This window comes from Puma concolor, chromosome C2, assembly GCF_028749965.1.
Source record: "Puma concolor isolate L17-30 chromosome C2, mPumCon1.1.hap2, whole genome shotgun sequence".
NCBI classification, from domain to species: domain Eukaryota; kingdom Metazoa; phylum Chordata; class Mammalia; order Carnivora; family Felidae; genus Puma; species Puma concolor.
Genome location: NC_141675.1, coordinates 61,627,943 through 61,642,671, shown reverse-complemented (window position 1 = coordinate 61,642,671; position 14,729 = coordinate 61,627,943). Strand labels below are relative to the sequence as shown.

Here is a 14,729-nt window from a genome sequence, read left to right as displayed (position 1 = left end):
TGGTCCAGTGCACAGTGTCTTCCTAAGCATCCAGGAACAAAGACCAGTGTTAGGTGCTCCCTATAAGTCACTTATGCCCTGGAACCAAGAATCTTGATGACTTAGTGGTCTTGGAAAACATTCTTGGCAACCCCACCTAATCACTCCTTAGATGTTATCTATTATGTTGGAAGACTCTTAAAAAAATCATTAAATCCTTGACCTTTACATAGAGGACAGACACTGTTTTATAAGGCACATGTAAGGTAGAAGTGTAGGTCCTTGCAAGAATAGAAGCAGGATAAGGAGCAAAAAAAAAAGTAGTTTTCCATGGGGTCTCTTTAGTTTCCCTGTCTCAAAGTCACTCGGTAAGACAGTTCACTTAATTCATTACTGAGAGAGAGGGAGGACATGTGTGAAGTGGCCACCCAGGGCTGGGTATTTTGCCCTCCTTTTTCATTCCATATAGAAAAACAGATCTAATGATCAGAGATATGTTCAACAATGTTAAAACCAACAAATGGGTGGAAAGCGTCATTATCCTGAAGAGAATTGATTTTCATCAGTTATTGAAAATATCCACTTGTTTCCCCTCTTCATCTAATGACTTAAAAAGTAGCAATATAAAACATATTATTTTTTTCTGTAAGTATTTTAACATGATTGCAATAATATTATCTATACAATTTGACATTCTCTCTTTTGCATTTAATTGATATGAAACGTTTGGATATGCCATCAACTACTTAGTAAACATATCTACCAGTTATACATAAAAGGTTTTAAATGGGCCAATTACTCTTTTCAAAGCAGAGTTCAATTTTCTTCTTAAATAAATAGATATTATTTTATAGATTCTCCATTTGGGATATTATCGTACAAACATGCCCATTTTGGGGGGTGTGCACATTTAATCAAAGTGAATTAATATAAGCACATACCACCTTGGGCCTTCAAACAAATTTCTTTTTCAATTAGTCAGGCAATCTTTCCAGTTTTCCTCCTCTTAGTAACTCCTAAGACCATTCATTCCATAATTTATTGAGCCTCTAAAATGGAAAATGAACTGTAATAGGGCACTGCTTTAAGAAATAACGTTCCATACATTCCAATGTATTTAATGTAGCCCTTCAAATCTTTAACCTACCCCTCTCTACTAGCTCCTTTCCAGAAATTCCTGTGTATGCTAATCCAACAACAAAAGCCCTCACAGCAAACTTTCTTTCAGTCTCATGATTTCCTCAAGCTCCATCCAATCTCTCTTCCTTTGCAGCCAAACTATCAAAAGTAAAGTTCACCCTACCACTCCTCTTCTTATCTTTCACCCATTTATTACCCATCCTACTATAATCTTCCGCTCCACCCCGAATCAGTTCCATCTATGGCCTTGTTGTAGGTTTTATCTCAACTTCCTCTCCATAGCTCTATCAACAACACTTAAAGTTCTCCGTAACTTTGGCTTCCATGGTACTTCTCTCATATATGTTTTCTTTTCTTTCTTTTTTCTTTTTTCTTTTCTTTTCTTTTCTTTTCTTTTCTTTTCTTTCCTTTCCTTTCCTTTCCTTTTCTTTTCTTCTCTTCTCTCTTCTCTTTCTTTCCTTTCCTTTCCTTTCCTTTCCTTTCCTTTCCTTTCCTTCTCTTCTCTTCTCTTCTCTTCTCTTCTCTTCTCTTCTCTTCTCTTCTCTCTTCTCTTTCTTTTCTTTTCTTTTCTTTTAATGTTTATTTATTTTTGAGAGAGACAGAGGACAAGCAGGGGAGGGGCAAAGAGAGAAGGAGACACAGAATCTGAATCAGGCTTCAGGCTCTGAGCTGTCAGCACAGAGCCTGACACGAGGCTCGAACCCCCAGACCGTGAGATCATGAGACCTGAGCCGAAGTCAAAGTGGAACGCTCAACTGACTGAGTCACCCCGGTGCCCCATCTCACATACGTTTTCTTGATTACCAATTTCTCCTTTTACCTCACTAGTCATTTCAATGTATAGTAGAAACCCTTAGTTCTACTTAGCCAGCTCCCTGGATGAGGGGAGGCTTTCCCCTCTGTCAGTCAGTCTCTCCCTGCACACCTCAGGGCTGAAGACTCCTGACACTTAAACCAGTCTCTACTTGATCTGTGTCTGCCTACTGAACTGAATGCCTCATAGAGACTAACAGTTTGTTCTAGAAGCTGTTTATGCCATTGCACTTGTTATTTTAATTATGTAATGTAATCAACTATTATGTAAACTAATAAAATATAGAGTGGGGGGAAAAAAGGGGTTGTTTTTATAAAAATTAAGATGAGTGATTTGGAAAAGCTCCATAATGGCTGGTACCTTGAAGAAAACTTGCAGTCAAGTTAGGTGAAAAACAAAACCAAGAAAAAACTCCTTCCAGTCTAGGCATATTTACATGGAATGACCCTACCATGAAAGTATCTTTAAGGTCTTACACCACACAGCAAAGCTGAAACTGGAATCTGAATGATTGTCTACAGCTTAAGAGACTAAGCTGAGCTCCAACCAAAAACAGACACTGTTTTTGCAAAGCAAAGCAGAATGCCTCGCATCAAAAGAGAATGAAAGCAAAGTAACATTTATATGTTTTAAGGTCTCTATGCAACACTTCACTTTTTCCCATCTTGAAGTAACTCTACTGATTAACGTATCCCATTGCCTGGTGTTACAGGCCTCCTTCTCTAGAAATTTCACGATTACATCATGAGGTCTCTTGTTCTCTTTCTCTGCTCTCTCCTTGAGTAATTTAGTTTCCAACCAGAGCTTTAATTTAGCCCTTATTTTTTAAAAATTTTAAATGTTTATTTATTTATTTTGAGAGAAAGCTTGAGTATGAGCAGGGGAGGGGCAGAGAGAGAGAGAGAAAGAGAGAGCGAGAGAATCCCAAGCATGGTCTGTGCTGTCAGCACAGAGCCCCATGCATCTCAGGAACCATGAGATCATGATCTGAGCTGAAATCAAGAGTTAGATAGACACTTGGGACACCTGAGTGGCTCAGTTGGTTAAGTGTCTGACTCTTAATTTTAGCTCAGGTCATGATCTCACGGTGTGTAAATTTGAGCCCCTGCCTTGGGCTCTGTGCTGACAGCAAGGAGCCTGCTTGGGATTCTCTCTCCCTCTCTTTCTGCCCCTACCCTGCTGGCTCTTTCTCTCTCTCTCAAAATAAATAAATAAACATTAAAAAAAAAAAAAAGTCAAACACTTAACTGACTGAGCCGTCCAGGTGCGCCTAATTTAGCCTTTAAATAAACAAGTACCATCTGGTGAACATGGGCCCTGCTTTGGGTAAACATGAGCCGCTTCTCCCTCTCTCTCTCTTTCTCTCTCTCTCCCTCCCTCCTTCCCTCCCTGTGCTCTTCCTGGGAAAACAAACAAACAAGTACCAAATCTGCAAGCCCTTCACAGAAAGAGTCCACATTGTCCACCTTCCACTTCCCTCCCTGTACTGTGCCATGTATGCTATAACTACCTAAGGAAATTGTTGAGATATAAATAAAGCATAATGAAAACATTAGTCCATAAATAATAACCCAAGAATGAGAATCTGGCTTGAATAAGTGTGCGAGGAAATTCCTTTGTTTTAAGGTCATAATTTTCCTCTTAACTATTAAAGGAAAGAAGTTCAATTAATAATTATGATTGAAAATTATTTTATTTATTTAAAAAAATTAAATGTTTATTTATTTTTGAGACAGACAGAGCACAAGCAGGGGAGGGGCAGAGAGAGAGGGAGAGACAGAATCGGAAGCAGTCTCCAGGCTCTGAGCTGTCAGCACAGAGCCTGACTTGGGGCTCAAATTCCTGAACTGTGAGATCCTGACCTGAGCTGAAGTCGCCTGCTTAACCAGCTGAGCCACCCAGGTGCCCTGGTAAATTATCATTTTAAAGTGGGTAGCTGATGCTATTTTTTTTTTTTTTTTTAATCAACTGTAGTTTTCCAGAAATGTACAAACAAATTTAGGTCAACAATGACAAGTATCACTACAACATTCAATTTTATCTAAATGAAAACCACAGTTTTTCTTCTGTCTTGAATCCTGTGGGCTCATTCTCTCTGAAGCTAGGCAGAGCAGATATGACTGTCCCTTGCATTTTACAGATGAGAGAATTAAGGTCCTAACAGTTACTGACTTACTGTTGATCTCACAGGTAGTTTGTAACCTAAATGGGATTTGTATCCTGGCAGTAGGCATCTTGAGTCACCTTTTGAATGTTCCCAAGTCCCTTTACAATTGGACAGGAGAATCAGGAAATAAGTGGGGAAAAATGAAACTCTTCTATCCACAATTATGACTCATCTGCTCACCAGCCTAAGATTATGTCATTGGAGTTCAGTCCTTTGTTTAACATATTTTCTCACAAAATTCTTGAGAGGAATAAGAAGTTAATAATTCATCCTTTAACGTCTTCCTATTAATAGATATACCCAATTTGCTTCCCTTTAATTAAGTGGTTATTTGAAGGACAGTGATAGGCATTTTGAGAAAGATTGTTTTAGATTATTGTCCTTTGTCTTCAAGAAGGGAAGGACAATGTATATGTATGTGGGTGGGAGTGAAGGTCATAGTCATAGACAAGGATCTCGGAAATGAAAAGGGATGACTAGGATGTTGGATGCCAGGATTTGAAGAGTTGCACCAGAGAACAGAATGAGAAGGAGCAGAGTGAGGAAAGACATGTGTTTTTATTTCACAGTTTTAATTTGAGAACTTAATGCTGAGGTAACTCAACTCTTAGAATTTTTTTTTTGAAAGTTTGTTCTACTTTATTTGTAAGTAAAACCATTGATAGTCCCTTTGTTTTGACTCAAAGTATTCCCAAAACTAGAGCATAAAAAATATTTATGGACTAGATTATGATTTCCTTTAGGAACGTTTCCAAAATTGTCAAATTTCTGACCCAGGACTTAGCATCGGATACATCATAAATATGATCAGCCACTTCCCATGATAATTAAAAAATACATACCTATCATATAACATTAAATTTTAAATACTGATTCTGTAAGATGGTCATGGATAAACCAAGTATGTCTTTAATATAAAGGAATCCAATAAACTATCCATTTTGGGGGAACATTAAAAATGTCATGTTTCATTGGCCACTGACCTTCCCACGGTCTGTTTGTCTGAAGTCTCTGGGTTACTAAAGACAGACAGCTAGTAAAAAGCTTCTTGAAGAAGCCAATGAAGATGTGGGAAATTTGCTTCACTTGATTCTCACGTATGGTCCTTTTCCGTTTCTTCTAACATTCTATGAAATGAAACTTTTTTTATTTTTTATTATTTTTTTAAAATTTTTTTTTTTATTTAAATTTTTTTTTTTCAACGTTTATTTATTTTGGGGACAGAGAGAGACAGAGCATGAACGGGGGAGGGGCAGAGAGAGAGGGAGACACAGAATCGGAAACAGGCTCCAGGCTCTGAGCCATCAGCCCAGAGCCTGATGCGGGGCTCGAACTCACGGACCGCGAGATCGTGACCTGGCTGAAGTCGGACGCTTAACCGACTGCGCCACCCAGGCGCCCCTAAATTTTTTTTTTTAACGTTTATTTATTTTTGGGACAGAGAGAGACAGAGCATGAACGGGGGAGGGGCAGAGAGAGAGGGAGACACAGAATCGGAAACAGGCTCCAGGCTCTGAGCCATCAGCCCAGAGCCTGATGCGGGGCTCGAACTCACGGACCGCGAGATCGTGACCTGGCTGAAGTCGGACGCTTAACCGACTGCGCCACCCAGGCGCCCCTGAAACTTTTTTTTAAAAGTAATATGCTAGCTATAATACACGTTAAGCAACAAATACAAAATAATTTCTTGTGCCACCTTAAAATTTGGAAGAGTTTATGGTATGCTAGATTGTCCTGTTTTAGAGGGATGTTAACGGCATTTGAAATGATTTTTCTTGTTTCTTTAGTCTAGCTACACACCTTGTGGCAAGGAGGGCCTCCTAAAGAACTTTCTCCATTATCAAAGTAGTCCATGTTCGAAAGGCATTTATTATTGGTGCTACAAGTAAGGTTTCTCGTATTGAAAATCATTTTATGGACAAGGGCTGACTTCCCCCTTCACTCTCCTCTAACTCCTTAAATAGTTCAAAGCTACTAAGGTGGCAGCTTAGAGACAGAGCAAAGCAAGGCGCCAAGACCATTGATTAGGGTTCAATTGTTTTATCATGCTTTTAGCTACAGGCTTACTTCATACTCTCTTAATCTGCTAACAATTACCAACAGGTCATTAGCAAAATTTTATGGAAAGGAGTTTCAAAACATCTCTAACAGAATCCTCAAAACAAAACAAAACAAAACAAAACAAAACAAAACAAAACAAAACAGAATAGCTTGAATGTGGCTTCCTTTACCCCTTAAAAAGAAAGTATAGGAAAGACTGTGTCTTAATTAGGTGTTAGCAAAAGGTGAAGTGCCAAAAAGGAAGAGTGCAGTTTCCTATAGATGATAAAGGATAGCTGATTTCAGAAATATTTACATGAAAAGGTTACAGCTGTGATTTATTAACACTGCAACGCCATTTAAATTTTTAGTTTTTTATGGATATAATTGACATATAACACATTAGTTTCAGGTGTATGAAATAGTGATTCGATATAAATATTTATTGCAAAATGATCACCAGAATAATTCTGGTTAATATCCGTCACCACACATAGTCACAAAATTGTTTAAAAATTTATTTAACATTCATCACCTTTTCTTAGGCATTGATGCCTCTTGCCAATTAAAAAAAAAAAGACTATTGAATTCAATTTGTAGTAAAGAGATTTAATCAAAAAATTTCACAGACAATGGAGGCTATTTACTCTGGGACTGATCATATAAATTTACAAATTATACACTGGCTGTATCCCTCAACTGTATTTTTCTTGCCTTCCCCTATTTTGAAAATAAACAAATTTTATTAATTTAGTAACACTGGAAAGAATGCTAAGGCTCCCAGATGTTACCTTAGCCTTTCTCAAATGCAAGACTTTGAATCTCTTAAGTTAATTACTTCCTGCCTTAGGAATAAAATATTAAGTTGACGAAATACCTCAGGATATATAATTTTTAAATTACAAATGTTAAATATATGGCATATAGAAATATCATATAATACTATTTTAAAAATGATAAATAAAAATAAAACAGAACTGACAACAGACCTCACAAGACCAGCAAAAATAGCTCATCTATTACAAGTTCTACCCAAAGGCAATGTTATGTAAATTCAATTTATAGGTCCTGGATAGCTTCCCCAATGTTGGCCTCTCAAAAGCTTTATACTGATATTTTTAAGAAACTAGCAGCATACTTCACCTTGGAAAAGTAATTTTATAAAGACACTGCCATTAGTGATTTTATGTACTTCCATATACCCTTTCTGAATTTGAAATAATGGAGAAGTTCAGGCAATAATTTTTGTTCTCTTTCAAATTTTATGACTAAAATATTGAGTTGTGTTTTATGGCCTACATTTATTATATTCTGTAGAGTCTGTCAGCAGCTTTAGGCAAAGAATACCTTTCGAGTCTGGAATCAGATGCAAAAGAATCAGAGGTTGAAAATGAGAAATCATGTATTCCAGAAGCATAAGAATTTTCCAGAGAGTCTGAAATTCAACTAAATACTGCATATTGTGTAATATATGAATAATAATTTTCCAATCCTCTGTCCAATCTTTCTTTCTTTCTTTCTTTCTTTCTTTCTTTCTTTCTTTCTTTCTTTCTTTCTTTCTTTCTCTTTCTTTCTTAGGATAATTTTCTCTTAAAGAATGGGCCAGGATTATTGCTATAAAATGTCATTTCCTCCAGAGCAGTTTTGGTAGGTTTTTTGGAGGAAGAGTTTATTTAGCAAACTGTACACTGACAATGTTAAGGACTTTTTAGTTATAAGGAATTTTAACAAGGTTGCAGGAATTATCCAGTCTCATTTTCTAAGAGTAAAGCTGGAAGAAATTTAAACAGTGGTAGATTAAATAACAAGTCTATATTTTACACAACAGAACAAAGTTTTGAAACTTCCTTAAATCGTTTTCTTTTTAAACTAGGTTCTCATTTATTTATTTTTTTTTACTTTTTTTTAACGTTTATTTATTCTTGAGACAGAGACAGAGCATGAACGGGGGAGGGTCAGAGAGAGAGGGAGACACAGAATATGAAACAGGCCCCAGGCTCTGAGCTGTCAGCACAGAGCCTGACGTGGGGCTTGAACTCACGACCGCAATATCATGACCTGAGTCGAAGTTGGACGCTTAACCGACTGAGCCACCCAGGCTCCCCAAGGTTCTCATTTTAATGGACTAAATACAATTTGTTAATATCACTTGTTTAAAGAGAATAAGAACTGGGGAAACTGGGTGGCTCAGTCTGTTAAGTGTGGGACTCTTGATTTCTGGTCAGTGTCGGGTCATGATCTCATGGTTCCTGGGACTGAGCCTCTCCAGGCTCTGTGCTGACAGTGCAGAGCCTGCTTGGGATTCTCTCTCTCCTTCTGCCCCTCTCCCCATCTTGTGCTCTCTTTCTCTCTCTCAAAATTAATAAATAAACATTAAAAAAAAAAAATGAGAACTTGACTTCTACAAAAGAAAGTGATAAAAAGAGCAGGATTCTAACCTGGATCTAATTCTGCTGAACTCCTAACTCTCTGCATGTCCTAGGTCCTACAGCCATCTGTCAGTTTAGTTTTTAATTTTAAAATTTTATTTAAATATAAATTAGTTAACAGACAGTGTAGTATCGTTTCAGGAGTAGAACTCAGTGATTCATCACTTACAACACCCAGTGCTCATTCCAACCAATGTCCTTTTTAATGCCCTTCTTTAATCCCCCCACCCAACACGCCTTCTCCAGGAACCCTGTTTGTTCTCTATATTTAAGAGTCTCTTAATGGCTTGCTTCCCTCTGTTTTTATCGTATTTTTCCTTCCCTTCCCCTTTGTTCATCTGTTTTGTTTCTTAAATTCCACATATGAGTGTAATCATATGATATTTCACTTTCTCTGACAGCTCTCAGTCACTTTAATAAACTTTGGTTTCTTTACCAAAATGTGAGGCTAACCCTTAATCTGGGTGTGGTGAGATAATAAATGAAAGTATTTTTGAAAAACATATTGTTCTATTGTAAGTTATTATTGATTAGGGAAAAACACATGCCAGGCAAACTTGGTTTTCATGGTAGTAGAAGTGTCATGGGCTAACTAGGTAGTAATTGAGGCTTATTTTATGGTTTTAGCATTCTCTAGTCTCAGAGTCTACCCGAAAATGTTCAGCACCAGGGACTGTCTTTACGTTTAATTTGGCTAAGCACATCTACCTTCATTTTGAGCACTCACTGGCTACTATTGATAGTGGTAACTAAAATCTGGTTAGAATATCATAAAAATCATGCAGTATAAAATAAGTTCCATGACACTACTGAGGCATTTGAGAAATCATTTACTTTCTTAGAAGTCAGGTCAAGAGCAAAAACAAAATTATCAACCTCAATTTTTTTCCCTCTCAAGTACATAGAACAAAAGCAGTGTTCTCTTTGAATTAGATTTCTTTTTTGAAGAGGTTTGTGGTTAAGTTTGTTTTACTCTGTTTTACATAGGGAACCTTTGTTGGCCTTCAAAGTGTAATTTACCGATGTAACTGATGTATTTCTGCCACCGATCAAACAAATACATGTGACGAAACGTATGCATACTTATTTCAGCCTCTGAGATTTATCTTTAAGTTATTCTGCTTGGAAGCTGGGGGGAAATATGAGGTCACTTCTTTCCCCTCTGCCAAAGGCAAGCTCATTTCCCTAATCCACACGGACAGTTGAGCAGTTAAGTAGCGCGTTAGCGTACGTGAGTCCCCCAGACCGTGTCTTGCCATCAGCGGGCACACACGCATTCACCCTAGCCCCCCGGTTGGGGCCACAGTCCATCCGCAAGGCTTCTCCAGTCCGGCTACGCAGATTATGCTGACGGTGTAGCTATCCCGTGTGTCTGCCGCATCTGCCCACTGGCTAGAGAAAGAAAGAACGAGTATTCGGTCGAGCGTAAATAGCTGCTTTCACCCACTGCCCCCCTAACATGCACTGTACTCTTCTCCCCACGTGCGTTCACACACACACACACACACACACACACACACCTCTCTCTCACCTGCACTCACACACGTGCGCACCGTACCTCGCCCAGCCGCAAGCCGGGACACGTCGCCCGCGCACCCCACCTCCCGGGCCCTGGCTCTGCGGCCTCTCCCCATCCACCCGCACTCCACGTGGGCGCACCCCGGCGCCAGGCGGCGGCTCTGCCCACGGAGCCCCTCGCCGGCCCCCGGGGTGGGAGGGAAGGCGCGGCCCCGGGGTCGGACGGACAAAGCGGGCGTCCAATCGAGCCCCGCACTGCCTCCCCGAAGGGAGGGAGCGGAGGCTCGGACGGGCCCAATGAGCGGGGAGCCCGAGTGGGACTTCCTCCCGGAATCCCGTTGGCCAGAATAGCGGGGCCGTGGGTGACACGTAAGTTGGGTGGGAGGCGGCGGCGGCCGAGGTTGGGCAGCCCGGTCAGTGACACCGGCCCGCCGTCCCCCCAAACCCAGAGGGGCCAGCCGGCCCCCGCCCCTCCACCGACTCCGGCGGGCCGCGCGCGGAGGCGCCGCCTGGAGCCGCGTCCTTTTGTTGGGCGCGTACCCCCTCCTTTTGGTGGCAACAAAGTCGCGCAGCGGGAGCCGCCGCGAGGGGGCGGGGAGCGGCCGGGGCGGGACTCCGAGCGCCGCCGGGGGCAGCCGAGCCAAAAAGTGGGGAGGAAGAAAAAAGGCAGGCGGCGTCTGGGGACCGGCGCGGGCACGGTCCGCTCGGAAGTATGCGGAGGGGCCCTCGCCGGGCCCGGGCACTCGCGGAGAGCCAGCCTCGCAAAAGTTTGGCTGCCGCTGCCCAGGCGGCGTCGATGGCTGCGCGCCCCACGGCGCGCGGGGGCTGAGCGGGCGCCACTTCCCCTCGGGCCCCGCTTTTGTGTCTCGCGTCTCCTCCTCATGCTGCGTCCGGCCACCTCCTGCGGCGGCCGCTGCTGAGACGCTCGCTCCCGCAGAGGGGAGGAAGGGACGGCGGCGGCGGGGGCGGCCGCGGCGCGGGGTCCAGGCGGGACTATGGGAAACGGGATGTGCTCCCGAAAGCAAAAGCGGATTTTCCAGACGCTGCTGCTGCTGACCGTGGTGTTCGGCTTTCTCTACGGCGCGATGCTCTACTACGAGCTGCAGACGCAGCTGCGGAAAGCCGAGGCGGTGGCGCTCAAGTACCAGCAGCACCAGGAGTCCCTTTCTGCCCAGTTGCAAGGTACGGTTAACGGGACGCGCGCGGCCGGTGGCTAACTTCGCCCCGCGCCTCCCGCCCCGGCTGGAAAAGTGGCTTTGGGGAAACGTTGGCCCTGCGGATGCCACCGCTGACCATCACGGACCTCAGAGTTGAGCCCTGCAGGGCCGCCCGGGTCCTCAAAGTGTCAAGGGAGATGACATCCCCATCCTCCCGCTTCCTCCGGCGGATACGTTTGAAATTGGTCGCTCAGAGGCTGGTCCCGCTGGGCGTTGGATGGGCCGGCGCACACTGAGCGCTTTACCCCAGTCCTTGTCAGTGGCCCAGCTGGAGTCCGGGCAGACCGACCAATAGCCCTTCCTCCGTGTCTGCCAGCCCATCCCGGAGAGGCACGGTCCTGGTTTGTGGGTATTTGCTTTGCAGTTGCCCTTGTCAGTAGTCTAAGAGATGGAGTTTGGCGGTGATTTCCCAAACCATGTTGTTTTTTCAAGGGAAATTTAGCCATGACCTAGCAGCCCAACTAAAGGCCCAGTAGAATGGAACCTGGTGGTTTCTATTAATTTAATAGGGTGACTTTAGAGATGTTGGAGGTATTGGAAAAGTCCACACTGCCGCTGTTCACCATCCCCCAGATATGTTTTGGAGGGAAAAAGTTTGTCTTCCTGCGAAACATTTAGTTTAATACAGAGATAGGTAGGCGTGTGTGTTGGGGGTGGGGGGTGGGGGGTGGGAGGTGGTACTTTACAGTTAGCTTTGAGAAGTCCAAGGAGAGAAATAGAATTTTTCAGTTTATCAGATACAGTAAACACAACTTGAGCAAGACGTGCAGAAAGATTTAAAGTTTCTACCCTTCTATTTTAGAATCTCCTTTAATGTAAATTTCAGAAACATAAATGATGCATGACTGCAAAGTAAGCGCAATGTGGCCTTAGAGCATAGTCATCCTGTATATACTTTTTGAAAGCTTTTACTTGTACTTGTGTGTAGTTTTCGATACTTACGTAGTCCTCTCCCCAAGCAGAAAATAATAGTAGAAAGCTGTGAGCAGTGAAATGTTGACAGTCTTTGCTGATGATGCAAATACAGCTAATTTCGTATTACTGGGAAAATATAAGCTGGATGGATGTTTCTGTCAGTGTATGTGTATATAAATATGAAACAGATGCCTTTTCGTGGCTTCAGCTATTTTGAGTGTTTTCTAGTAAAAAAAAAAAAATTAAAACGAGAGAAAAGGACATGCAGCTGATTGCTTGGTCTTATTTTCTCTTCCCAACTTAGAAGAAAAGGAATTATTTTTAGCTTACTGAAGCTGCATAGCCACAGGCAGTGAAAATATGTGAGCTGGGTTTGGCTCAAAAGGAAAACCTGTTTTGGTGCAGACTTGGGCTAAGAAAATTTTTCTTTAAACTTGTTGGTATTTACCCATGACTTATTGTTGGTGTATGAATTCTGGATATTTATGTATTTACTTAGAAGACATCAGTGGCTTCCTGTGAAGTTCAGTGCAGTTAGACAAAGGGGGAAATTTATGATCTAATACTACAAGGGCAGGACTGGATTTTCACACATGTGGCTGGAAGGGGCATGTGTGGTGGATTTTATGAGGTTGTTACCTTGGTCTCTTAGCTTAGGAGACCCATGTGAACATACACTGTCAAGTTAACCAATACCTCCTCAGCACTGCACGGTGCCTGACGTTCATGAGGGGATCAATATATATTTATTCAGTCAACAAAGGAAATTATTCTGAACAGTAGTGAGAAAGTTAATCCCATGCATTTTTGTCTGCCCTCTCGGCCTTCACTTCCCTGTCTGTGCTTTTTGAAACAAAACAAAAGAAAACAAAACAAAACAAAACAAAGTAACCAAACATTTTGCCCAAGCCCAAGGAGAGCATTTACCTTCGCAGCCAAAGCTGGAACTGATTGACTGAGGCCCTGATTTCTGAGTCATGGCCTGTATTTGCAGTAGTTAGTTTTGAAAATCAATCTCAATTTCTTTTCTCCTTTTATTGGCTGCCTTTTGGTGAAAGTTGTGGAGGAGAGTGGTGGTAAGTGGTGATACAAGGCCATTCAAATATACAACATTTGTTTTGCAGTAGGAGATGAAAGAATGTAGCTAGTTTGAGTAGCTTTAAAGTCTATTTCTTAATGTACCCTTTTGCCATTTCCTCTTGAATTGTGGTGCTGGAACAATTACAATATGATCATCCCTGAAGCATTATTTCCCAGGCAGGCCACATGATTGACTCCTATAGCGTTTATTTTGGATTTCACATCTGCAGGTCATTTAATGAAGGTTTTCTGACGTTAGCATCTTTTGCTTCCCCAATGACAAATGACATTTCACTCAGCAGCGCTCTGTTGTACCACCTGCATAGATTTGTTTTGAGGGCGTTAGGCTCTCCATTCTCAGAACTTGTTTAGTTAAGTGAGATCTCTTGACCTGGAGTGGATTAAGATCAGAGTTAATTATGAGTGGCCTCTTTAAAAAGAAAAAAAATGACTCTTGAAATGTTTAAGTAGTTTGGCCCTATAATCTGAAGGTATACATTTGTTAAGTGAGCATATTTAGGTCATCTTCAGTTTAAGAATGGGTTGTACTCCAGAGATTATTTTGAAAGTAGGTTATGTCTAACTCAGTACATTTTGTAGTAGACCAGTTCCTTAAATAGGAGATGGTGAGGGGCGACCTGGGGAAAGTTCCAAGACTAGGCTACCTCCTCTCCGGTAAAAACAAATGTCCAAGTCTGCCGGCCTATGTATCTATTTGCTTATCTATCTCCCACTTACACCACACATCAATTACCTTGAGCAGTGGGGCAGAGGTTACATATTGGTGGCAGAGGCAGCAGTTAACAACCTTTGACCAGCACAATGTTTACTTAACCTCTTACATTTAAAAAAAAAAAAAAAAAACTGCTTTCAGGTGAGCCATGCACCATTCTCCGTGTCCATACACAGTGGTTCTTAGCTCTGACTGCCCATTAGAATCACGTGGGCAGCTCTCAGACCAACTAAACCACAGTCTGTGGGAGTGAAACCCCTATGTCGTTCTCCCCAGGTGATTACAATATGCAGCCAGGGTTGGGAACCACAGCCCTATTATCTTTTTTTTTTTTTTTTTAAGTTTATTTATCTTTGAGAGAGAGAAAGCATGAGTGCCTGTGAGGCTGAATGGGGGATAAGCAGAGAGGGAGGGAGAGAGAGAATCCCAAGCAGGCTCTACACTTAACAGTGCAGAGCCCAGTGCAGATACACAGTGAGATCATGACTTGAGCCGAAGTGGGACGCTCAACCGACTGAGCCACCCAGGTGCCTCCACATCCCTATAATCTTAAAACTGAGCTGTATCACACATTACTTTTCTGGCCATAAAGACACCTGAGGGTTTTGTTGTTGTTGCTTTTACCCAGAGCGTGTGATTCAGATACTAACCCTGCAACTTTCTGTGTGAACATGGCCCTCATTTTTCTTATGCAGTG

At 42.0% G+C, this 14,729-nt stretch overlaps 1 protein-coding gene across 4 annotated transcripts in view; it reads left to right on the top strand.

The window, feature by feature from the left end:
- Positions 1–10,725: 10,725 nt before the first annotated feature.
- The window catches only part of GOLIM4 (golgi integral membrane protein 4), an 81,178-nt gene continuing 77,174 nt past the window's right edge, over positions 10,726–14,729 (top strand). For 2 of the 4 annotated variants that reach the window (XM_086674673.1, XM_086674672.1), the window contains exon 1: positions 10,728–11,269. In XM_086674673.1, coding sequence (XP_086530799.1) covers positions 11,083–11,269 — 187 coding nt within the window. In that variant the 5' untranslated portion in view covers positions 10,728–11,082. Of the gene's footprint in view, positions 11,270–14,729 lie in introns of all 4 variants that reach the window. The other 2 variants (XM_086674674.1, XM_086674671.1) reach the window with 2 other exon arrangements.